Source organism: Carassius auratus, chromosome 46, assembly GCF_003368295.1.
Source record: "Carassius auratus strain Wakin chromosome 46, ASM336829v1, whole genome shotgun sequence".
NCBI lineage: Eukaryota > Metazoa > Chordata > Actinopteri > Cypriniformes > Cyprinidae > Carassius > Carassius auratus.
In genome coordinates, this window is record NC_039288.1 from 17,690,833 (window position 1) to 17,718,515 (window position 27,683).

General features: G+C 35.6%; 1 protein-coding gene across 1 annotated transcript; it reads right to left on the bottom strand.

The window, feature by feature from the left end:
- Nucleotides 1-572: 572 nt before the first annotated feature.
- Nucleotides 573-25,010, bottom strand: LOC113064428 (urokinase plasminogen activator surface receptor-like). Its single transcript, XM_026235266.1, has 6 exons — nucleotides 24,934-25,010; nucleotides 24,736-24,855; nucleotides 24,267-24,398; nucleotides 23,957-24,064; nucleotides 23,643-23,821; nucleotides 573-726 (listed from the first exon to the last, which is right to left on the bottom strand). Exons 1-6 carry the CDS (start codon nucleotides 24,980-24,982, stop codon nucleotides 715-717), a joined length of 600 nt encoding a protein of 199 aa, XP_026091051.1. The 5' UTR covers nucleotides 24,983-25,010; the 3' UTR covers nucleotides 573-714.
- Nucleotides 25,011-27,683: the final 2,673 nt, after the last annotated feature.

Sequence of the window (27,683 nt, forward strand, 5' to 3'; positions counted from 1 at the left end):
GGAGCCAAGATAGAAATAGAAAGCCAAGATTAGTTTATATTATTTTAACTGGAATATATTGTTGCAACTAGCTAAAACATTAAAATAGGTATAAAGTGTAGGTATAATACGTAGACGATTAAAATAGGTATAATGTGATCTAACTGGATTGATAATATGTGGCGACTAAAGTAAGTGTGAAAAGTAAAATCTCTTTCATTCATCGCATAACTTTAAAAACCCCAATTTTAGTAAGTTTATAGCATTAGCCGAAAGACTAAAGACTAAATCCTGAAGAAAAATCGAATTGTGATCAATAACCAGCACGTGTCCTTTATCTTCTTATGTACTACAGTTACACTTTGTACCTTTGTGTCTGTAACTGTAAAAAGAACATTTGTGATACTTGAAATGCAAATATTGTAACACAAACTATTTATTTCAATAATTAAATAATTATCTTTCACGTTTCCTCTGAACACAATACTGATGGAATCATTTTTTAAGAAAGACATTTTTTTTAATTGTTGCTGTATATCTTTGGTTGTCTTTGCAGTATTACAGGCTTTATTAAATATGACCCCAGAAACAGCTGATTTAATATTTTACTTCATAAATGTCACATCAGAATGCCACAAGAAAATTCAAATCAAATCAAATCAAATCAAAAAATGCATAGGTTATAGAAAATAGATGCTTTATATTCAGTGTCTCATTGTAGAAGATCTGCTGGATTCAGTGCAGAAGGATGAAGGAGAGCAGAGAACAGCAGAGGAACAGGAAGCTCTGAGAGACACCATTAGCACTGTTACACAGGTCCCCCTCACAACATGAGATGCTCCGAACATCTCTAACCGATCTTCTGGTATCACACAAAGCTTTAGAGACACAACCTTTCACAACCACTGACTGGCCTTCGATGCTCTCTGATAAAAAAGAAAGAAAACACAGGTTGAGTCTAAGTTTTACTGGTATATATGATATAAATTACATATTTAAACATTAGAGAGATTAAAAACAACAGCAACAGACAACTTTAATCTTCTTTCTTCTTCCTTTAGCAGATTCTCACCTGTTGCTGTAATGCAGCGGTCTTCACTCCCCGAACAACTCAGTATGTTTGAGCAGGTCTTCTCATCGCAAGAGTAACATTTCATTCCATTGGGGGAATTCGAGCCGGGATCTACAGGAGGAAAACAAGTAATCTTTTATTTTATTGTTTTAAGAGATGATTTAAAAACATTTAAGCATTGTGCCGATCTGATATAGGCTGGAAGGCTGCCAGCATCTGCAAAAGCTCTATCCCTTCTATGCTTTAACTGTGATCTGGGGACAGAGAGAAGTCTTTGTTCACCAGAGCTCAGATTTCGTGTAGGATTGTATGATAGAGAGCTCGGTGCCAGATTATTTATAGTTTTAAAAACATAGAAAATAATTTTTAAGCAAATTCTAAGATGCACAGGTAACCAATGCAACGATTTCAAAATTTGTGTAACATGATCAAATGTACATTGTCCTTTTTTTTTTTTTTTTTTTTTTTTTTTTTTAGAAATGCCAAGATAAAGAGAGTTGCAATAGTCCAAGTGAGATGTAATGAGCGCATGGATAGCAATCTCTACATTTTTCACAGAGAGAAAAGATTTTATTTTGGAGAGAAGCAGTATTTGAAAAAAAAAAACAGTTACTAATAACAGCATTTTTTTTTTTTTTTTTAATCAAATTTGAGACTCTGATCCCAGAATTATAAAGAGCAATGTTGTCCAGTTCGATTCTTCTGCTCCCTGAATTTTCACCAGGGCCAAAGACTATAACCTTAAGCAGGCAACGAAGAAAAATGACCTAATCTGACAAGAAACTTCGGGTAACACTTTAGAAGGTTCCATTAGTTAATGTTAATTAACTACTTTCGTTAACATGAACTAAGCAAGAACAATCCTTTTACAGCATTTATAAGTCTTAGTTCATGTTAATTTCAAAATTTACTAATGCATTATTTAAATCAAAAGTTGTGCTTGTTAACATTAGTTAATGCACTGTGAATTACCATGAACTAACAATGAATAACTGTATCTTCATTAACTAACATTAACGAAGATGAATAAATACAGTAATAAATGTATAATTCATTGTTTGTTCATGTTAATTAATACATTAACTAACATTAACTAATGGAACCTTATTCTAAAGTGTTACCGAAACTTCTATTTGTTAATTATGATTTGAAGTATAGTACACACTGTCCTTTGGAAGTAGAGCGAGTTTTGACTTTAAAGATGATCATTTGTATATGGTCAGTAAATCAGACAATACCTGGAGCGTCATTGACGTTACACAGGTCTGTGTTACAGCACACTGACGTCGTCCCCACAATCCCGAGGTTCATGGATCCATTTACACAGTCAGGAGTACAATCTTTTATCTTCTGGTTAATGCCACCTACAGTAAAAACATGAATGATTCAGAAAAAAACTGATCTACAGTGCACATTATTTTTGATGGAAAATTGATTTATATGTATGTCAACATTTATAATTCTTCTCATCTTTAGATTCAAATTGTATCAGAGAGTAAACAAATGAAATATCAGAAATCTCTATAGAATATTTTGGATTTGAATCTGTAAAAATTTGTAGAAGTTCTGTGACATGTTACATTTCAATCCGTCATATTGGACTTACCAACTTGTGTAACTGTTGTTAAACTCGTGCACTTGGAGAATCCACTGGGACATGTTTTTACCTTTTGATCCGAACAAGAACCCGTCATACTAACACACTCATAACAGCTGAAAGAGTGTCCTTTAGTAAAAAAAAAAAGAGACACATCAATAATCTGCATTAATAATCTCAATAACATTACAAACACTATTTGTGTTTGTACCTGCAGTGAAGAGAACGAACAGAAGAAAAAGTGAGATTTGCAGATCCATCGTTGATCAGGAGCTGAATGAAACAGTGTCTGTTTCAGCGCTCATTTTATAGCTTAATTAGAAGGTGTGTGTCTTTATGAGCATATTAAAGTGTAACAGAAGTTAAACACATTTCTGGAATCAGAAACTTACGTAATTTATAAGATAAAGGGATGTCTGATAAGGAATTGTAGTCTACTAAACCGTTTTAATGGGACAGTTCACCCAAAAATGACAAATCTGTTATCATTTATTCATGTCATTCCAAACCTGTTTGACTTCCTTTCTTCAGTGGAACACAAAAATAGATATGTTAAAAATGTCCTTGTGTTTGTTAGTTTGTCTGTGTGTGTGTTTGTCCATAAAATGAAAGTGACTGGGGTTCAGTGTTGTTTGTGACCCAACAGTCTTTAAATATCTTCTTTTGTTCTGCAGAAGAAAGAACCGCATACATACTTTGTATATCTTCAAATGCTGTATTATCTGTACATATTTACATTCGGTAACTAGAACCAATACAGTTTGTATGATCACTTTAATATACTATATTGTTGTAAGGTTTATAAGGTTTTATGACACCCACCCTCACACACTGGGTGGTGCATGAAACATTGTGTTTCAACAGAACCATAGTTTCCTTTCCTCTGAAATAATTAAAGATAAGTCTGGAGGTGTTAGAAGCTGTAATGACCTTGAACCCATTAGATTGCGTTACACTCTTTAGTGAAAGTGAAAGTTGTGACATTTGCCAAGTATAGTAACCCATACTCGGAATTAGTGCTCTGCATTTAACCCATTCAAGTGCACACACACACAGCGTTGAGAAGTGAACACACTGTGAACACACACCTGGAGCAGTGGGCAGCTATAGATCAGCGCCAGGTGGGCAACTGAGGGTTCAGTGCTTTGCTCAAGGGCACTTTATGTATGCACTGTAAAAACAATTACTTTGATTTTAACTGTAAAAAAAACAAACCTGTTAAATAGTTAATGTTAATTTCCTGTAAAATTCCCAGAATTTTCTGCGTTGCATTTCAAATTCTGTTTGAAAATGAAGTTGTTCTTTGAAATAACTATGTTTCTTCTTATTTTTTATATATATAATATCAATAGAAAGTATCATATCATCATACCCCACTATCATTTCATTGTATCCTGCTGGATTTTGCTTTGTGCCACTGTGAGAGTCAATGAAACAAAACTCTTGAAGAGTTTCAAGCACCCTTTTGTGGCTGTAGTATTGCAAATACAATACATGTGCCAAGTTTTTAAAAAAGTTTTTTACATGCAAATACAAAAACAGCTGATGCATTATAAGAAGAGGGACAACTAATTGATAAAACACAATTATTGAAAAAAAAATTATTGAGCTGTTCTTTAGGTGATAACAAACGTTATCTGTTTCCACCTGCTGTTAATTAATGCTAAATGCAATTTTTAAATATAACAGTATTTCAATCAATCATACTGCATAAACATATATTGCCACTGTTAAACTTTAGCACTTGTTTTTCTGAACAAAAACTCATCAGTGTCCTTTAGTAATAAAGAAAGATGGGTCTTTAGGAGAAAAAAGTAAAAATGAATGAAACGAGTTACATTTCAGGAAATTAAAATTTAGGCTTGTATAATTACATAATCGGTCATATTAGTAATGGTTAGGGTTTCTTCCAGGGGGGCAGGGTTTCATATTTTATTGAAGCCCCCCTGGGCGCAGCCATTGGCTAGCGGACCCCCACCTGCTGTTAGCATTCCATTGACTTCCATTCATTTTGGCGTCACTTTGACAGCGAATAACTTTGCATCTGAGGCGTTTAAAGACTCCATTTGTCCATTAATTATTTCTAAAGAAACACGAAAATGTATAAAAGGCTCCATTACCTTGTATCTTACATTATGGTCCCGTAGAAGCAGTTTTTGTAAAAATAGGCTAATGATTGCATCATGACCTGCGACTCTCTGTCGTACAGTAGAGAAATTACCGTATGGAGAGGAGGAGAAGCTCGCAGACAATCTTTCACTGTCTATGAGGCTATCGGGGGGACGTGGAGGCATGAAGTCAAGGGTGAAGCCCATAGAGAGTCCATAAAAGCAACAGGACAAAATTATTCAACAACATCTGCAAGATTCGGTGGGTGATTCAGATTTCTTTTGCACAGCGATTAGAAGACTTACAATTGTCAGACAGGTTGCTCACGTGACATATATGCCATCAAGCTCAGTTTATGTCTGCGCAGTTCGCTCGACCTCCAGGAAGTGCGTGCCCCAAATGACTTCACTTGTCTCCGTTGAATCCAATGGGGTCTCTGTGTCCATTTCTTTTACTGTCTATGGTTTCTTCACCCCACCAGTTAAGAATTACATCAATTTTTGCAACTAGGCTTCTTAAAGGGATAGTTCGCCCAAAAATTACAATTCTGTAATCATAACATTTTTGGGTGAACTCTTTAACCACAAACTCATATTCAGTATTCCTAACCTCACTATTCTGAAATAACTTAAGGTCACATTCGATATTTCAGCTGTTTGAAGTAGCTGCTAAATGGCTTTGCTCAGGTCAAATCTGGGCAGGGCTTGACAAAAGATTTCATTGTATATCTTTACTTTATAAATATCGAATACAAGTTTACATGAAAATACTTTTAAGATGGTGATGAGGAGCCAAGATATAAATAGAAAGCCAACTTGAATATATTGTTTATTGTATTAACTTGAATATATTGTTGCAACTAGCTAAAACATGAAATGATTAAAATAGGTATAATGTGACCTAACTGGATTGATAATATGTGGCGAGTAAAATAAGTGTGAAAAGTAAAATCTCTTTCATTCATCGCAAGATGTAGAAGAATTTTCACAAGAATTTTGTCATATGCTCTGAGAGAAATTTAAATGATAATGTTATAAAAGGAGGACAGTGCAAGATTATTTTATATAAAACAAATAACGATTAAATTTGACAGTTTGTGATTACACAGTTAATTTTAACTTAAAATAAACACCACCATAGTAAGTAGTAATGTCTAATGAGGATTCCAAGTACAGCATTAGCCGAAACACAGTTTTTATCCTTAAGCAAAAACTGAAACCAAATCGAATCGAACTGTGATCAATACCCAGCACTTGTCCTTTATCATCTGATGTTTTACAGTTACACTTTGTACCTTTAAACACATGTGTTTAAGTTAAACACATTTCTGGAATCAGAAACTTACGTAATTTATAAGACAAAGGGATGTCTGATAAGGAATTGCAGTCTACTAAACTGTTTTAATGGGACAGTTCACCCAAAAATGACAAATCTGTTATCATTTATTCATGTCATTCCAAACCTGTTTGACTTCCTTTCTTCAGTGGAACACAAAAATAGATATGTTAAAAATGTCCTTGTGTTTGTTAGTTTGTCTGTGTGTGTGTTTGTCCATAAAATGAAAGTGACTGGGGTTCAGTGTTGTTTGTGCCCCAAAAGTCTTTAAATATCTTCTTTTGTTCTGCAGAAGAAAGAACCGCATGCATACTTTGTATATCTTCAAAAGCTGTATTATCTGTACATATTTACATTCGGTAACTAGAACCAATACAGTTTGTATGATCACTTTAATATACTATATTGTTGTAAGGTTTATAAGGTTTTATGACACCCACCCTCACACACTGGGTGCATGAAACATTGTGTTTCAACAGAACCATAGTTTCATTTCTTCTGAAATAATTAAAGATAAGTCTGGAGGTGTTAGAAGCTGTAATGACCTTGAACCCATTAGATTGCGTTACACTCTTTAGTGAAAGTGGAAGTCGTGACATTTGCCAAGTATAGTAACCCATACTCGGAATTAGTGCTCTGCATTTAACCCATTCAAGTGCACACACACACAGCGTTGAGAAGTGAACACACTGTGAACACACACCTGGAGCAGTGGGCAGCTATAGATCAGCGCCAGGTGAGCAACTGAGGGTTCAGTGCCTTGCTCAAGGGCACTTTATGTATGCACTGTAAAAACAATTACTTTGATTTTAACTGTAAAAAAAACAAACCTGTTAAATAGTTAATGTTAATTTCCTGTAAAATTCCCAGAATTTTCTGCGTTGCATTTCAAATTCTGTTTGAAAATGAAGTTGTTCTTTGAAATAACTATGTTTCTTCTTATTTTTTATATATATAATATCAATAGAAAGTATCATATCATCATACCCCACTATCATTTCATTGTATCCTGCTGGATTTTGCTTTGTGCCACTGTGAGAGTCAATGAAACAAAACTCTTGAAGAGTTTCAAGCACCCTTTTGTGGCTGTAGTATTGCAAATACAATACATGTGCCAAGTTTTTAAAAAAGTTTTTTACATGCAAATACAAAAACAGCTGATGCATTATAAGAAGAGGGACAACTAATTGATAAAACACAATTATTGAAAAAAAATTATTGAGCTGTTCTTTAGGTGATAACAAACGTTATCTGTTTCCACCTGCTGTTAATTAATGCTAAATGCAATTTTTAAATATAACAGTATTTCAATCAATCATACTGCATAAACATATATTGCCACTTTTAAACTTTAGCACTTGTTTTTCTGAACAAAATCTCATCAGTGTCCTTTAGTAATAAAGAAAGATGGGTCTTTAGGAGAAAAAAGTAAAAATGAATGAAACGAGTTACATTTCAGGAAATTAAAATTTAGGCTTGTATAATTACATAATCGGTCATATTAGTAATGGTTAGGGTTTCTTCCAGGGGGGCAGGGTTTCATATTTTATTGAAGCCCCCCTGGGCGCAGCCATTGGCTAGCGGACCCCCACCTGCTGTTAGCATTCCATTGACTTCCATTCATTTTGGCGTCACTTTGACAGCGAATAACTTTGCATCTGAGGCGTTTAAAGACTCCATTTGTCCATTAATTATTTCTAAAGAAACACGAAAATGTATAAAAGGCTCCATTACCTTGTATCTTACATTATGGTCCCGTAGAAGCAGTTTTTGTAAAAATAGGCTAATGATTGCATCATGACCTGCGACTCTCTGTCGTACAGTAGAGAAATTACCGTATGGAGAGGAGGAGAAGCTCGCAGACAATCTTTCACTGTCTATGAGGCTATCGGGGGGACGTGGAGGCATGAAGTCAAGGGTGAAGCCCATAGAGAGTCCATAAAAGCAACAGGACAATATTATTCAACAACATCTGCAAGATTCGGTGGGTGATTCAGATTTCTTTTGCACAGCGATTAGAAGACTTACAATTGTCAGACAGGTTGCTCACGTGACATATATGTCATCAAGCTCAGTTTATGTCTGCGCAGTTCGCTCGACCTCCAGGAAGTGCGTGCCCCAAATGACTTCACTTGTCTCCGTTGAATCCAATGGGGTCTCTGTGTCCATTTCTTTTACTGTCTATGGTTTCTTCACCCCACCAGTTAAGAATTACATCAATTTTTGCAACTAGGCTTCTTAAAGGGATAGTTCGCCCAAAAATTACAATTCTGTAATCATAACATTTTTGGGTGAACTCTTTAACCACAAACTCATATTCAGTATTCCTAACCTCACTATTCTGAAATAACTTAAGGTCACATTCGATATTTCAGCTGTTTGAAGTAGCTGCTAAATGGCTTTGCTCAGGTCAAATCTGGGCAGGGCTTGACAAAAGATTTCATTGTATATCTTTACTTTATAAATATCGAATACAAGTTTACATGAAAATACTTTTAAGATGGTGATGAGGAGCCAAGATATAAATAGAAAGCCAACTTGAATATATTGTTTATTGTATTAACTTGAATATATTGTTGCAACTAGCTAAAACATGAAATGATTAAAATAGGTATAATGTGACCTAACTGGATTGATAATATGTGGCGAGTAAAATAAGTGTGAAAAGTAAAATCTCTTTCATTCATCGCAAGATGTAGAAGAATTTTCACAAGAATTTTGTCATATGCTCTGAGAGAAATTTAAATGATAATGTTATAAAAGGAGGACAGTGCAAGATTATTTTATATAAAACAAATAACGATTAAATTTGACAGTTTGTGATTACACAGTTAATTTTAACTTAAAATAAACACCACCATAGTAAGTAGTAATGTCTAATGAGGATTCCAAGTACAGCATTAGCCGAAACACAGTTTTTATCCTTAAGCAAAAACTGAAACCAAATCGAATCGAACTGTGATCAATACCCAGCACTTGTCCTTTATCATCTGATGTTTTACAGTTACACTTTGTACCTTTAAACACATGTGTTTAAGTTAAACACATTTCTGGAATCAGAAACTTACGTAATTTATAAGACAAAGGGATGTCTGATAAGGAATTGCAGTCTACTAAACTGTTTTAATGGGACAGTTCACCCAAAAATGACAAATCTGTTATCATTTATTCATGTCATTCCAAACCTGTTTGACTTCGTTTCTTCAGTGGAGCACAAAAATAGATATGTTAAAAATGTCCTTGTGTTTGTTAGTTTGTCTGTGTGTGTGTTTGTCCATAAAATGAAAGTGACTGGGGTTCAGTGTTGTTTGTGCCCCAAAAGTCTTTAAATATCTTCTTTTGTTCTGCAGAAGAAAGAACCGCATGCATACTTTGTATATCTTCAAATGCTGTATTATCTGTACATATTTACATTCGGTAACTAGAACCAATACAGTTTGTATGATCACTTTAATATACTATATTGTTGTAAGGTTTATAAGGTTTTATGACACCCACCCTCACACACTGGGTGCATGAAACATTGTGTTTCAACAGAACCATAGTTTCATTTCTTCTGAAATAATTAAAGATAAGTCTGGAGGTGTTAGAAGCTGTAATGACCTTGAACCCATTAGATTGCGTTACACTCTTTAGTGAAAGTGGAAGTCGTGACATTTGCCAAGTATAGTAACCCATACTCGGAATTAGTGCTCTGCATTTAACCCATTCAAGTGCACACACACACAGCGTTGAGAAGTGAACACACTGTGAACACACACCTGGAGCAGTGGGCAGCTATAGATCAGCGCCAGGTGAGCAACTGAGGGTTCAGTGCCTTGCTCAAGGGCACTTTATGTATGCACTGTAAAAACAATTACTTTGATTTTAACTGTAAAAAAAACAAACCTGTTAAATAGTTAATGTTAATTTCCTGTAAAATTCCCAGAATTTTCTGCGTTGCATTTCAAATTCTGTTTGAAAATGAAGTTGTTCTTTGAAATAACTATGTTTCTTCTTATTTTTTATATATATAATATCAATAGAAAGTATCATATCATCATACCCCACTATCATTTCATTGTATCCTGCTGGATTTTGCTTTGTGCCACTGTGAGAGTCAATGAAACAAAACTCTTGAAGAGTTTCAAGCACCCTTTTGTGGCTGTAGTATTGCAAATACAATACATGTGCCAAGTTTTTAAAAAAGTTTTTTACATGCAAATACAAAAACAGCTGATGCATTATAAGAAGAGGGACAACTAATTGATAAAACACAATTATTGAAAAAAAATTATTGAGCTGTTCTTTAGGTGATAACAAACGTTATCTGTTTCCACCTGCTGTTAATTAATGCTAAATGCAATTTTTAAATATAACAGTATTTCAATCAATCATACTGCATAAACATATATTGCCACTGTTAAACTTTAGCACTTGTTTTTCTGAACAAAAACTCATCAGTGTCCTTTAGTAATAAAGAAAGATGGGTCTTTAGGAGAAAAAAGTAAAAATGAATGAAACGAGTTACATTTCAGGAAATTAAAATTTAGGCTTGTATAATTACATAATCGGTCATATTAGTAATGGTTAGGGTTTCTTCCAGGGGGGCAGGGTTTCATATTTTATTGAAGCCCCCCTGGGCGCAGCCATTGGCTAGCGGACCCCCACCTGCTGTTAGCATTCCATTGACTTCCATTCATTTTGGCGTCACTTTGACAGCGAATAACTTTGCATCTGAGGCGTTTAAAGACTCCATTTGTCCATTAATTATTTCTAAAGAAACACGAAAATGTATAAAAGGCTCCATTACCTTGTATCTTACATTATGGTCCCGTAGAAGCAGTTTTTGTAAAAATAGGCTAATGATTGCATCATGACCTGCGACTCTCTGTCGTACAGTAGAGAAATTACCGTATGGAGAGGAGGAGAAGCTCGCAGACAATCTTTCACTGTCTATGAGGCTATCGGGGGGACGTGGAGGCATGAAGTCAAGGGTGAAGCCCATAGAGAGTCCATAAAAGCAACAGGACAATATTATTCAACAACATCTGCAAGATTCGGTGGGTGATTCAGATTTCTTTTGCACAGCGATTAGAAGACTTACAATTGTCAGACAGGTTGCTCACGTGACATATATGCCATCAAGCTCAGTTTATGTCTGCGCAGTTCGCTCGACCTCCAGGAAGTGCATGCCCCAAATGACTTCACTTGTCTCCGTTGAATCCAATGGGGTCTCTGTGTCCATTTCTTTTACTGTCTATGGTTTCTTCACCCCACCAGTTAAGAATTACATCAATTTTTGCAACTAGGCTTCTTAAAGGGATAGTTCGCCCAAAAATTACAATTCTGTAATCATAACATTTTTGGGTGAACTCTTTAACCACAAACTCATATTCAGTATTCCTAACCTCACTATTCTGAAATAACTTAAGGTCACATTCGATATTTCAGCTGTTTGAAGTAGCTGCTAAATGGCTTTGCTCAGGTCAAATCTGGGCAGGGCTTGACAAAAGATTTCATTGTATATCTTTACTTTATAAATATCGAATACAAGTTTACATGAAAATACTTTTAAGATGGTGATGAGGAGCCAAGATATAAATAGAAAGCCAACTTGAATATATTGTTTATTGTATTAACTTGAATATATTGTTGCAACTAGCTAAAACATGAAATGATTAAAATAGGTATAATGTGACCTAACTGGATTGATAATATGTGGCAACTAAATTAAGTGTGAAAAGTAAAATCTCTTTCATTCATCGCAAGACGGAGAAGAATTTTCACAAGAATTTTGTCATATGCTCTGAGAGAAATTTAAATGATAATGTTATAAAAGGAGGACAGTGCAAGATTATTTTATATAAAACAAATAACGATTAAATTTGACAGTTTGTGATTACACAGTTAATTTTAGCTTAAAATAAACACCACCATAGTAAATAGTAATGTCTAATGAGGATTCCAAGTACAGCATTAGCCGAAAGACAGTTTTTATCCTTAAGCAAAAACTGAAACCAAATCGAATCGAACTGTGATCAATACCCAGCACTTGTCCTTTATCATCTGATGTATTACAGTTACAATTTGTACCTTTGTCTGTGTAACTATAAAAATACAAATTTGTGATAATTGAAATGCAAATATTGAAAAACAAACTATTTGCCGATCCGTTAAGGAAACAGTGTCTGTTTCAGCGCTCATTTTATAGCTTAATTAGAAGGTGTGTGTCTTTATGAGCATATTAAAGTGTAACAGAAGTTAAACACATTTCTGGAATCAGAAACTTACGTAATTTATAACATAAAGGGATGTCTGATAAGGAATTGTAGTCTACTAAACCGTTTTAATGGGACAGTTCACCCAAAAATGACAAATCTGTTATCATTTATTCATGTCATTCCAAACCTGTTTGACTTCCTTTCTTCAGTGGAACACAAAAATAGATATGTTAAAAATGTCCTTGTGTTTGTTAGTTTGTCTGTGTGTGTGTTTGTCCATAAAATGAAAGTGACTGGGGTTCAGTGTTGTTTGTGCCCCAAAAGTCTTTAAATATCTTCTTTTGTTCTGCAGAAGAAAGAACCGCATACATACTTTGTATATCTTCAAATGCTGTATTATCTGTACATATTTACATTCGGTAACTAGAAACTGTATGATCACTTTAATATACTATATTGTGGTAAGGTTTATAAGGTTTTATGACACCCACCCTCACACACTGGGTGGTGCATGAAACATTGTGTTTCAACAGAACCATAGTTTCATTTCTTCTGAAATAATTAAAGATCAGACTGCAGGTGTTAGAAGATGTAATGACCTTGAACCCATCAGATTGCATTACACTCTTTAGTGAAAGTGGAAGTCGTGACATTTGCCAAGTATAGTAACCCATACTCAGAATTAGTAATTGGGTTCAGTGCCTTGCTCAAGGGCACTTTATGTATTCACTGTAAAAACAATTACTTTGATTTTAACTGTAAAAAAACAAACCTGTAAATATAAAATAGTTAATGTTAATTTCCTGTAAAATTCCCAGAATTTTCAGAAAGTTCCCAGAATTCTCTGCGTTGCATTTAAAATTTTGTTTGAATTTTATGTTTTTTTATTTGAAATAACTGTTTCTTCTTTTTTTTTTCTTATCTTTTATGTTTATTAGGGTTTTATGTTGTTAAATTTATGTTTATTGCATATTTCAGTTTAATGAGTCTCACCATGATGAATCATACTGTGCATCTTCTATGTATCTTATTATTTAAAAGCTGCTTGTGATGGGCTTTGTTTCATCACGTGACTTTCTCATCACAACCTGCTTTCAGTGGTTACCAGTATATTACAGAGGTAAAAAACAGATTTCAGTACTTCAATAAGTCGGTATATTAACATTATACCAGTTAAATGACAGTATTAAACTGTAAATTTAAGGTAAAACCTTTTTAAAACTTAAAACTGTGTTTTGTTTTGTTTGTTTTTATGTTTTTTTTACTGTATATTTTACAGATTTTTTTTTACAGTTTATGTATCTATGCATTAATTAATGATTAATTAATTGATAATAAACGATAATAAAAAATAAATGATTAATTCAATAATTTATGATTTTAACATTAAAAGTGAGTAGTTTTAACATGTAATATAGCGAATAATAGATAATACCAAAATAATCAAATTAATGAACCAAAAGTGGGCTAAAATAAGCAAAGAAATGAGGGTAAAACATATTAAAAAATTATATGTTGATGAAATTAAATTAGTAGTTTTGTTTAAACAAGCAAAAAAATTGGGTTTTGAAATATCTGTGTATTATTTTAAGCAATATTTGAGTACAGTCTTAATGAAAATAAATAACTAAGCAAATAATGAATAATTTTTTTTGTTTGTTTATTTTATGTTAAGCTATGAATATTAAATTAAATTTAAAATTAAAATTAATTATTTATTATTATATTTATTATTATATTATTTATATTATTTTTATTATTATTCATTTAAATTATTATATTTTAGAAATATTAAAAATATTAAAGTATTCAATCAAAATTGTAAGTATTATACTGTAATTAAATCTAACACACAGTATAATATAGATTTTTTAAATGCCGTTATATCTTAATCAACCTTTTGTCTTCTTGCATGTGATTTTGCATAGTGACAGACTGATGTTTGAGGAAACAAATGTGTTTGGGAACAAACTGACAATTCATCTCAACACATAACCTGACAGATAACACAGTTTACACTGCAGGTTTATGTAACTGATTATGACAGGAAAAATGCAAATTTTTATTACTGATACTGATCTGCGCATATGCCCAGGAAAAGTTCAGATAAGAAACTTGTATTATTATTTATTTGCCATAATCATAAACACAATGATTTTTAAGACAAATAGTTTGACCATTTCCTGTTGTTATTCTAGATATTTACATACAGTATAGTGGCTACTGAATTAGAAGTCTTACATATTTAAAGTACTTAAAGGTTAAGATAAAATACTGTAATAGTTTGTTCGAGAGCAGGAAGGCCTGAAAAGAGATATTGAGGTTGCTTTGTTTCTGGTCAATACGTAAGTAATTGATATGATGTTGTAATATCAGCTAAAGAGACATGAGAGATTGGAGAGTTAGCCTGGATGAAGCAATAAAGGGAGTGATGCTGATGTCAAATCTTGTTGTTTCTCAGAAATCATTTACTGCACTTTGAACCTTAGTAGACCTTGAAGAACTAAAAGAAAAAAAAGTTAACTAAGGAAAATAACTGAGGAAGATGTTTAATGTAAATCTTTCATTTTAAACAGCAGTTTAGCACACAGTTTTTTTTTTAAATCTTTATTGGATTCCATTATAACTTTTCACTTGATATATATAGGAAAGTACCTAAATACCAATATACTGTTTATACCGATTTAAATATATATATGCAAAAGAAGGGAAAGAAAAAATCTAAAGGAAATATGTAGTCTTTACTGCAAATATTATTACTCTACAAAGTTAATGCAGATATTGCAAACTCTTTATCTTATATTCATATTTTTTTCTTTTTAATAATTATCTGTTACACTAGTTGATGCACTATTTTGTTTAATATGTTTAGTAAAAACACATATTTTCATCCCCCATACCATAATGCTAAAGAACAGTAGAATTACAAGTATACTTTATTCTGAAGAGTATGACAAGAAATGTGCGTTGTTCAGTTTGTGTTGCAGCTGTTGAATCTGAAGTGCAGCTGGATTCACTGAAACAGGAAGTAGAAGAGCAGAGGAGACAACAGCAGGAGGAAGCTCCCCTTATACACGCCATCTGATCAAGACAATCGGGAAATTACTGTTAGTTAACAATACTTAATACTAATAACATAATAAAAAAAAAATGCTTATCCACTGTTGATGAATTTAATCACAATTAAAACTCTCTGAAACTAATTCATAAGATTCTCCTTTTTCTTCCACTGAAGCTTTGCACACTATTCACTGCTGAAATTTGATATTATGTTCCTTTAAACAGTCAGTTGTGTTTGTAGTATTATTGTTTGTATTATTTCCTCTTTTTAAGTCACTGTGGGGAAATCAATATCACGTGATCATGTAAAGGACAATACCTGCTGCATTGCAGAGGTCAGTGCCACAGCATTGGGTAACTGTCACTTGGGGCAATTGAGTCCCAACTTCACATGCAGGAACACACATTTTACTCATGGTGGACAACTTAGTGGTACCTGCAAAAAAAAAGACACAACCCTCTGTATAATAGAGAAACAAAACAATCAGTTCTGTGAAAAAAATTTAAATTCTTCCAGTTAATTTAGCTGTACAAAAACAGTCAGTTATACTGCTCAATATTTCATACTGGTATTTCTTATCATATTATTTTAATGTATTGTTGTAATCATAAACACACTGGTTTGTAGCACAAATAGTTTTACTGTTTACTGCACTTATTATGCACTTGTTACCTAGCAGAAATTTGTGGTTATATGAAATGTTACAGTTGCCTTATTTCAGCACCAGTAAATTATAGCAGCATCTTCATCAGTCAAACAAATGACAGCAAATTTTCATAAATCATATTGGACTTACTGGTTTGTACCACTGTTGTTGTAGTCATCCACTGGGACATGTTGTCTCAGTTTTATCCGCACAAGAACCCGTCAACGTATAAACGTATAAAATGTTGCATCATCTTATAAATAATCATCATAACAATTGTAATACATTGTAATACTTACGCATTTGTGATTAACAATGGCTTAGTTATGAGATTTAAAATACATTATAACTGTGATAAATATAATTAATTGTAACTTGGATACAGCATTTTCATTGTTTGTTATAAATGATCATCTTAAAAGCTATAACCACAAATAAGTAACTATCAAAATTAAATCTGTTCTCATGATTGTTTATGAGATAATACAAGATACTGTATTATACATTTTTTTAAAATGCATTAAAATATCATTATGATGTCTTTAGAATACACTTATATTGTATTATAAATATAGGCTTCAAGTGTTTGCAGAATTTCTTCATATTAATACAATACATTGTACCATATTTGTATGGATTTATTTCCTCATTGTAAGTAATTTACTTGGAAGTTAATGATAAAGGAATGTATAATTAGGAACCATAAGGAATGTAAAAGTCTACTTCTAGGGACAGTTCACCCGAAAATTATGTTTTTCTTATGTTCCAAACCTGTTCTTAAAAAAATATTTGAAAAATGTCTCTTTGTATGTGTTTGTTTATTTATTTATTTATTGTACATAAAATGAAAAGCAATATTGCAAATTAGGAAAAATATCAATCCATGCATTTTCCAATCAACTGTACGTCCCCTATAAGTTTTGTTTTAACCAAGCAAAATATATGGTTTTGATATATCATTGTAATATTACAGTGCACACCTAATGAAAATAGCCACCTATGCAAACAGTTTATTGTTTTTTGTTTATTTAATCATAACAATAAGCTTTTAAGTATTCTGCATTAAGTATGATTTTGTCAAATGTATTTCTTTTAAATAAATGTATTTTGGATGCTATAATCAACTACGTAAATTTGCAATGTTTAAAAAAATGTGTTACATTTTAAATCAACCTATAATTTGAGCTAGTGTAATACATTTTTTAAATGTTGTTTAACCTCTGTAAACCTTTTTTTATTTTTTTTGCATGTGATTTTGCATAGCAACAGACTGACGATTAAGTTAATGTCATGGGATACAAACTGACAATTCATCCCAAAAATAAAGTGACACATCACACCCAAACACATTTAGAAGACCGTGTTTGCATTGCAAAAGCTAAAAGATGCAAAAGTTGTCTCTGGGGCAGTACCTTTTCAAAATGTATTAATATGTATAATTTAGGTACACTAGGTACTAATATGTAACTTTGAAGTCATAATATGCACCTCAAAATATGCACAAAAATGTGTACTGTTTAAAAATTTAAACCTTTTGTACATTTGTATTTTTGAGTGTATCTGTGGTATGACAGATTGACAGGACTGAAAACAAAATACTAAATTTAAAAAAGGAAAAGAAAAAAGATACATTTCTTAAAATGTTTAATACATTTCACCTGTTTTCAGACATGTTCCCATTTTCTCAATGTTTTCTGAGAAACTGTTCTCAAAAATGGCCTCATTTTGCACAGGTTTAACTATGTTCCCATTCTGAAAACTCAATATAATGAACTCAATTCATCACAGATAGCACATATTGATATATGTGTAACTAAGGACGCACCAGTCAGAATCTCTGGAGCACATGTGATTATCTGCTGATGAAAATTAATCCTAGTGGTGGGAGACCAAGAGGAAATGGAGAGGGAAACAAAATAAAGGGGATTTGAAAGGACATTTGATCCTGATGAAATGCAAAGCACTAGATGACCATGTTCTTTGCATGGAAAATGTCTTGCCATCACAACACACACATGGGGATAACAGGAACTATGGTGCGAGGAGACGAGGAATATACTAACATAGTCTTTAATTAATGGAAACACAGGGAACATTAACACCGGAAACAGCAGGGATCACATCACTGTAACGACAAGCAGATCCAACAGTGACAGAACACAAAAACAAAGACTTACATACTACGGATAATTAATAAACACAGGTGACATGAATCATAATCAAACTAAACGAAAAAAAAGAAACATGACCAAATAAGGAAACACAGGAAGGCAAATTTTATCTCAGTTTAAGAAATTGTTTTTTTCCTCTTAGTTTTAGAAAATAACCTTGACGCAGTCTCTCGTTAAGAATTTTCCTCTTGTTGTGGCCTAATGCATTAAGACTGAGAGATATTAAAACACCGAATTTGATATATAATGTATTAATAAAACGTATAAGGCAAGCATGTACACTTTTTAAAAAGTGCCATAAAGAATACATGCATCCATTTGCATCAGTCCGAATAAAAACAATCTGTGCATGTTAAAGATTTGAGGGAAGAAAATCTGCCAAGATTCTTCGTATTATGTTTGTGCTAAATCCAAAAGGATTTAGCCTTTTTTTAAACAGCAGAACAATATGTACACTTGATGTAGGATATAGCTAGATGTGTGTCGTTCAGTTTCTGTTGCAGCTGTTAAATCTGAAGTGCAGCTGCACTCACTGAAACAGGAAGTAGAAGAGCAGAGGAGACAACAGCAGGAGGAAGTTTCTTTTATATACGTTATCTGATCAAAAGAATACAATTGAAATATTTCCTGAAATATACAACAATATATAAACAACTAGTATTATTGTTTGTATTATTTCCTCATTTTAAGTCACTTTGGGGAAATCAATAGCACGTGAGCATGTAAAGGACAATACCTGCTGCATTGCAGAGGTCAGTGTCTTTTTAATGGACACCTTAGTGTAACCTGCAAAAAGACAAACCTCTGTATAATTAAATAATTAAACAGTTCCAACATTTGCAGTTCTGTGAAAATATCAAAAGGCAGGCAAACCCCTTCAGAGCAGAGCTGATGGTCACACACTCAATGATTGTTTTCTGTTTCTGGTAATACATGCTGCTCAGGTCACATTTAGCAAGAGTTGTGTTTTTCCTCTCTCATACACATACAAACTTTGAATGTTGTAGTTATCACTTTAGATACTGCACTTACTTTAACAAGAAATCATTGCTTGTTTATGAAGTGATGTGTGGTCAAGTGTGGTGACCCATACTCGGACTTTGTGCTCTGCATTTAGCCCATCCAAGTGCACACACACAGTAGTGAACACACACCCAGAGCTTCTCGGGAGCAGTGGGGTGTTCGGTGACTTGCTCGAGGGACTCACATCAGTCGTTATATTGAGGGTGGAAGAGAGCGCTGGTTTTTCACTCTCCTCACCAACAATTCCTGCTGGACCTGAGACAAGAAACCTGCAACCTTTGGGTTACAGGTCTGACTCTTTATCCATTAGACCTTCAAAAAAAGAGAATCCAGAAAGAGAGAATCCAAAATTATTTATTATTTATTTATTTTTATAGCGCTTTTTACAATACAAATCATTGCAAAGCAACTTTACAGAAAATCTAGTTTATCAGTGGTGACTGATAAATTATCCAAAATTATGAGATGCATTATGAATGCTTGGCGAAAGAGATGTGGCTATTCCAAGACAACAACTAGAAAATGTATTACCCTTTTAAATAGAACTATAGGCAGAGTACACAGTTTACGTAGGGCACCAACTCCCAGGGGGGGGGCATCATCCCAGTTGCTCAAAAGAAAAAGAAAAATTCACTCTATATTAATATTAATATTAATATTAATATTAATATTAATATTAATATATACATAAATAAAAATGTTTGGGGGGGGGGTATTATAATTATTGCATAAATATTAATTAGTAGCCTACCATGAAATTGTCACGCTGTGTAGTCTCTGTTTCCCTGGGTGTCCACTAGTGGGCTCACTTCCGCTTAGGCACTTCACCGTAGGCACTAGATTTCCTCTAGTCTTGTCATGTCATCACAGTAATTGCACTCCTATTAATTGCACCAGGTGTAGTCACTTTATTGTATTAGTCTCCCTATATGTATACCAGTCTTTTTCTGTTTGTTTGTATGGAGTCCTTACCATTCGTGTTGCCAGCATTCTCGTCTTCCGAGATTATCCTTGCCTTCTCGTCCTCTGAGTTCATGTTCCTTCCCTTTCCGGTTCCCTCCTTTTGTTTATTTGTTTATTTGTTTGTTTGTTTGGACTGCTCATTTGGTTTTGACCTTGGCTTGTTTTGGATTACGTTTTGGATTACCAAATTTAATAAAGACATCTGCAACTGGATCTCTATCTCTCCCTGTGTCTCTCTGGTACACGATCGTCACAGAAGGACTCCATCACTTGAGATCCAGCAATATGTTTTTTAATACTTCCTCCCCAGCCACTGAGTGGGATAGAGGAAATGGTTTTGAGGGTACCCGCCTGGTCGTGTTCCGTGGGACCAGGAGAGGTTGTTCAGGAGTGAGTGGTCGAGAGGAGGTCCGGCATCGCTCTCCACTGTGGCCCCCCGTCGACCCTGGGTTCGGATGGGAGCCGCCGTCTCACCATTGTGGATGGAAAGAGGAGAGGAGGCGCAAGTCTGCTGAGCCAGCGCCGCTACACAAGATGGCCGCCAGCCCAGCGCCACTGCGCAGAATGGCCACCGACCCAGCGCCATTGCACAGGATGGCCGCCAACCCAGCACCACAAGGCAAGATGGAAGCCAGCCCAACACCACAGCACAAGATGGCCGCCAGCTCGGCCACACGAGGCAAGATGGACGCTAGCCCAGAGTCAGGTTTCCAGTTGACTATCCAGAGTCGAGTCAGGTTGCTGTTGACCCTCCAGAGTCAAGTCACGTTCCTGTTGATTCTTCAGAATCAAGTCAGATTCCTGTTGACCTTCCAGAGTAGAGTCAGGTGCCCAGTGACTGTCCAGATTTGAGTCAGGTTCCAGTTGACCCTCCAAAGTCGAATCAGGTGCTCATGGACCCTCCAGAGTCAGGGTTAGTCACCGTTGACCTTCTAGAGTCAGGGTTAGTCACCGTTGACCTTCTAGAGTCAGGGTTAGTCACCGTTGACCTTCCAGAGTCAGGGTTAGTCACCGTTGAACTTCTAGAGTCAGGGTTAGTCACCGTTGACCTTCTAGAGTCAGGGTTAGTCACCGTTGACCTTCTAGAGTCAGGGTTAGTCACCGTTGACCTTCCAGAGTCAGGGCTAGTTCCTGTTGACCTTCCAGAGTCGAGTCAGATTCCAGTTGACTATCCAGAGTCGAGTCAGGCTCCTGTTGAGTCACGTTCCAGTTGATCCTTCTGAATCAAGTCAGGTTCCAGTTGACCCTCCAGAGTCGATTCAGGTGCTCATGGACCCTCCAGAGTCAGGGTTAGTCACCGTTGACCTTCCAGAGTCAGGGTTAGTCACCATCGACCATCCAGAGTCAGGGTTAGTCACCGTTGACCTTCCTGAGTCAGGGCTAGTTCCTGTTGACCCTCCAGATTCGAGTCAGGTGCTCGTGGACCCTCCAGAGTCAGGGTTAGTCACCGTTGACCCTCCAGAGTCAGGGTTAGTCACCTTTGACCTTCCTGAGTCAGGGCTAGTTCCTGTTGACCCTCCAGATTCGAGTCAGGTGCTCGTGGACCCTCCAGAGTCAGGGTTAGTCACCGTTGACCCTCCAGAGTCAGGGTTAGTCACCTTTGACCTTCCACAATCAGGGCTAGTCACCGTTGACCTTCCAGAGTCAGGACTAGTCACCATTGACCTTCCAGAGTCAGGGCTAGTTACCGTGGACTTTCCAGACTCAAGGCTAGTTACCATTGGCCTTCCAGAGTCAAGGCTAGTCACCGTTGACCTTTCAGAGTCAAGTCAAGTCACTGGTGATCTTCAAGGATAGAGTCAAGTCATCGGTGATCTTCAGGGACCGAGTCAAGTAACCGGGGTTCGTCAGGGACAGAGTCCAGTCACCGGTGATCTTCAAGGACCGAGTCAAGTCACCAGGGTTCTTCATGGGAGAATTCAGGTCACCAGTGATCTTCATGAACAAAGGCAAGTCACCATTGATCTTCATGAACAAGGAAACAACATGGGAGTACCAGAGTCTCGTCATTTCTCTGTGGATCTACCAGAGCCTCTCCATGTCTCTGATGAACTACCAGAGTCTCTCCACGTATCTAATGATCTACCAGAGGCTCTCCTTGCTTCTGCGGAACTTCCAGAGCCTTGTCACGTCTCAGTTGAACTCTCTGAGCACCCGACTGATCCTGCTGTGGCCATGGAGGCTACCTTTAACTTGTTCATGTTTTTTTCAGACTTGTCCAATCAGACTTATCCTCCTGTTTATTCGGCCACATGGAGGTGGTGGTCCCTGGGGGGGGCGTGTGGTTCGGACACACGGATGTGGTGGTTTTCAGCTCAGCCCTGGGGAGGCGTCTGCTTCGGCCGCACGGATGTGGTGGTCTTCTGCTCCGCCCAGGTGGGCATCACGTGATGTCCTTCTTGGACTTTTTTTTTCTGTCTGTCTTCCTCCCATGGACCTGGCTCTCCGTCCCTCCCCCTGATCCTCCGCCAGTCCACCACCCTCCTGGACTCCTTGTTTTGTGTTGCACTTCTCTTGTCTCTGTTTCCCCATTTTACCTGGTCCTCTTGTCTCTGTTTTACCATTTTATCTGGCCCTCCGTCCCTCCCCCTGGTCCTCCGCCGCTCCACCTCCCTCCTGGTCTCTTTGTGTCTTTGGTTTTCCCTTGGGTTCGGGTGAAGCATCTGGCAGCTGCTCCGTGGAGGAGGGGGTAATGTCACGCTGTCTAGTCTCTGTTTCCCTGATTGTCCACTAGTGGGCTCACTTCCCCTTGGGTACTTCACCGTAGGCACTAGATTTCCTCTAGCCCTGTCGTGTCATCACAGTAATTGCACTCCTGTTAATCGCACCAGGTGCAGTCACTTTATTTTATTAGTCTCCCTCCAGGTGTGTGATCACAGTGTGTGTGTGTTCACTGCTGTGTGTGTGTGTGTGCACTTTGGATGGGTTAAATGCAGAGCAAGAATTTTTTTTTACATTTTTATGAATATATATATATATATATATATATATATATATATATATATATATATATCAATATTATAGTAATGAGTCATGTGAGAAGGTCCCATGTATTGTTTACAGCATTATTTGACCAATCGAATTATAAAATGTAAATCACATAATGTATTACAATTCGACTTCTGACTTTTCATAGTTACACAACATCTAGTTAATCAATATCTCAATTTTTGCTTTCATAACCTATAATTGAACATGATTCCTGATAGTGGGAATCCAAATGCCAAATATTGTTACAGCTAAAGAAAAACTAATCTAATTAAATCATTATTATACATGTTTCTTCTGAACATAATTATCATGTAAAACATTTGCATTTCTGTAATGTAGTATTTTATTTAAAGAAATGTCACATCAGAATGTCAGTAAAAAAAATCATATCAGGACACAAAAGATGTGTTGCACAGAGAAAACACAAGCTCGATATTCAGTGCTGTATGTCTGATTGTAGAATGTGTAGATCTTCTGGATTCAGTGCAGAAGGATGAAGGAGAGCAGAGAACAGCAGAGGAACAGGAAGCTCTGAGTGACACCATTAGCACTGTTACACAGGTTCCCCTCACAACATTTGACACCCTGAACATCACCAAGTGGTGTAGAAGCATCACAAACAGATTTAGAAACACAGCCTTTTACAACTGCTGACTGGCCACCAGAACTCCCTGTTGAAGAGAAAGAGAACAGAGAACAGAAAACAGAGGTTAGTCTAAGCTGAAAATGAGTAAATGTGATCTGTATCAAATGCTCAATCATTAGAGCAATAAAAATCATGTCTTCTTTCTTTTCCAGATTCTCACCTGTTGCTGTAAAGCAGCGGTCTTCACTCCCTGAACAACTCAATGGGTTTAAGCAGCTTGTTCCATCACAAGAGTAACATTTCTTTCCATTGGCTACAGTAGAGGGATCTGCAGGACAAGAGCACATATTACTTTATTTTCTGTGCAAAATATAAAATCGAATGAAATAACACCGTTAGCTGCTCCATTCAATCAATTCACTGCTGTACACACCCTGTATTGTATTCCCTGATTTATTGTCCTTTGGAAGCTGTTGACCTTTGTTGGTCTTAAAGATATTCATTTGCATATGGTCTGTAAAGCACAATACCTGGAGCGTCTTGGAGGTTACACTGGTCTGTGTTACAGCATGCTAAAGACGTCTTTGCAAGGCCCATGTTCATGGAACCAGCTGCACATTCAGGAACACAATCTTTAATCTTCACTTTAGCACTAATGTCTCCTGAAAACAAGAATGATTCAGAAAAGACCAGTTCAACATTACTTTGACAGAAAATATGTTTATAAAAGTAGCATTTGATTATTTCAAATATTGATTTCATTTGAAAACAAATGATATTGTTTGCACAACAATCAGAGAAAAACTATTACAACAGCAGAAATCTAAACAGTATTCTGTAATTATTACAATGATAAATTCTGTGAGGAAATTAGCAATTCTATGAGACATTACATTTTCAGTTAAGCACCACCAGTAAAAAAAAAAAAAAAAAAAAACCCACAAGCATCTCCATCACTCAAAAATAACAATGACTTTAAACCCATCATATTGGACTTACCACTCTGTACAGTTGTTGTTAAACTCATGCACTTGGAGAATCCACTGGGACATGTTTTTACCTTTTGATCCGAACAAGAACCCATCAGACCCATACACTCATAACAGCTGAAAGAGTGTCCTTTAGTAATAAAACAGTCAGACATCAATAATCTGTATTTGTACTCAGTAACATTACAAACACTATTTGTCTTTGTACCTGCAGTGAAGAGAACGAACAGAAGAAAAATTGAGATTTGCAGATCCATCTTTGACCAGGAGCTGAATGAAATAATGCACCTGTTTCAGTCTCATTTTATAGTTTTTCAAAGGGGAGGGTCTTTATGAGCAAATACAACTTGAAACTAACATTCGTTACTAGAAAGAGAAACTTCAGCATGCATACTTTAAATGGGAGTTAGTGAAAAGGTTTTTTTTAATAAGGTATTACAAAGAATGCATAAGTCTGCTCAGACCGACCTTCTTAAAGGGATAGTTTACCCCACAATGAACATTCTCTAATCAGGTGTTTTTTTTTCCATTTGTCTATAAGAAAAGCAAAAAAGCACTAATTAAATGTAATGAATTATTATAATTATTATTTTGCTACCTCCAATTAAAATTTTAAAATTTACAACAAAAATGCTGCCAGTAAGATTATGGTTTATGAACGTCTACACCAAAACCCTAAACCTACTCTCACAGTAATGCAAATACAGTAATTATGTGTTATATCTGTGGTTTTAGCTAGAAGGGGTACGTCTACAGGAAACCAACAATAAATAATTGTTTCTACCTGTTAGATTGTTTCATTAAAGTCTACACCGACCCCAACCCTAAACCTACCTTTACAGTAATGCAGATATATTAAATTTTGTTGTTTAGCATGAGAAAAAGGATAAAATATTGATGTACGCATGCGCAATAAAACCTGGTAGGACTCTTAAGGGTAGTGTTTCGCTTAATCAAATCATGACACCAAATAACTGCAGAAAAACATGCACACTTTATTGAAAATTGTTTAATTTTTGTTAAATTGTTTTTTATCCTCAAATCATGATGTTAAAGAACAGCAGAACAACACTTAATTCAGTAAGTATAGCTAGAAATGTGTCACTCAGTTGCTGCAGCTGTTGAATCTGAAGTGCGGCTGGACTCACTGAAACAGGAAGTAGAAGAGCAGAGGAGACAACCGCAGGAAGAAGCTCCCCTTATACACGCTATCTGATCAAAAGAATACAATTTAAATATATCCTGAAATTTAATGTATGTTCCTTTTCTTATTTGGCTCCTTAACTCTGGAATAACCTACCTAACATTGTTCGGGAGGCAGACACACTCTTGCAGTTTAAATCTAGATTAAAGACCCATCTCTTTAACCTGGCTTACACATAATATACTAATATGTTTTTAATATCCAAATCCGTTAAATGATTTTTTAGGCTGCATTAATTATGTGAACCGGAACCGGGAACACTTCTCATAACATCCTATGGACTTGCTACATCATTAGAAGAATGGCATCTACGCTAATATTTGTCTGTTTCTCTCTTGTTCCGAGGTCACCGTAGCCACCAGATCCAGTCTGTGTCCAGATCAGAGGGTCACTGCAGTCACCCGGATCCAGTACGTATCCAGACCTGATGGTGGATCAGCACCTAGAAAGGACCGCTACAGATCCCCTGTAAAGACCTTCTCTCAGAGGACGACCAGGACAAGACCACAGGAAACAGATGATTCTTCTACACAATCTGACTTTGCTGCAGTCTGGAATTGAACTACTGGTTTCGTCTGGTCAGAGGAGAACTGGCCCCGCAACTGAGCCTGTTTTCTCCCAAGGTTTTTTTTCTCAATTCTGTCACCGATGGAGTTTCGGTTCCTTGCCGCTGTCGCCTCTGGCTTGCTTAGTTGGGGTCACTTCATCTACAGCGATTTCGTTGACTTGATTGCAAATAAATGCACAGACACTATTTAAACTGAACAGAGATGACATCACTGAATTCAATGATGAATTGCCTTTAACTATCATTTTGCACTACTGACACACTGTTTTCCAATAAATGTTGTTTAGTTGCTTTGACGCAATGTATTTTGTTTGAGCGCTTTATAAATAAAGGTAACTTGACTTGACTTTAAACAATCACTAGTATTATTGTTTGTATTATTTTCTCATTTTAAGTCACTGTGGGGAAATCAATATCACGTGATCATGTAAAGGACAATACCTGCTGCATTGCAGAGGTCAGTGCCACAGCATTGGGTAACTGTCACTTGGGGCAATTGAGTCCCAACTTCACATGCAGGAACACACATTTTACTCATGGTGGACAACTTAGTGGTACCTGCAAAAAAAAGACACAAACCTCTGTATAATAGAGAAACAAAACAATCAGTTCTGTGAAAAAAATTTAAAATCTTCCAGTTAATTTAGCTGTACAAAAACAGTCAGTTATACTGCTCAATATTTCATACTGGTATTTCTTATCATATTATTTTAATGTATTGTTGTAATCATAAACACACTGGTTTGTAGCACAAATAGTTGTACTGTTTACTGCACTTATTATGCACTTGTTACCTAGCAGAAATTTGTGGTTATATGAAATGTTACAGTTGCCTTATTTCAGCACCAGTAAATTATAGCAGCATCTTCATCAGTCAAAACAAATGACAGCAAATTTTCATAAATCATATTGGACTTACTGGTTTGTACCACTGTTGTTGTAGTCATCCACTGGGACATGTTGTCTCAGTTTTATCCGCACAAGAACCCGTCAACGTATAAACGTATAAAATGTTGCATCATCTCATAAATAATCATCATAACAATTGTAATACATTGTAATACTTACGCATTTGTGATTAACAATGGCTTAGTTATGAGATTTAAAATACATTATAACTGTGATAAATATAATTAATTGTAACTTGGATACAGCATTTTCATTGTTTGTTATAAATGATCATCTT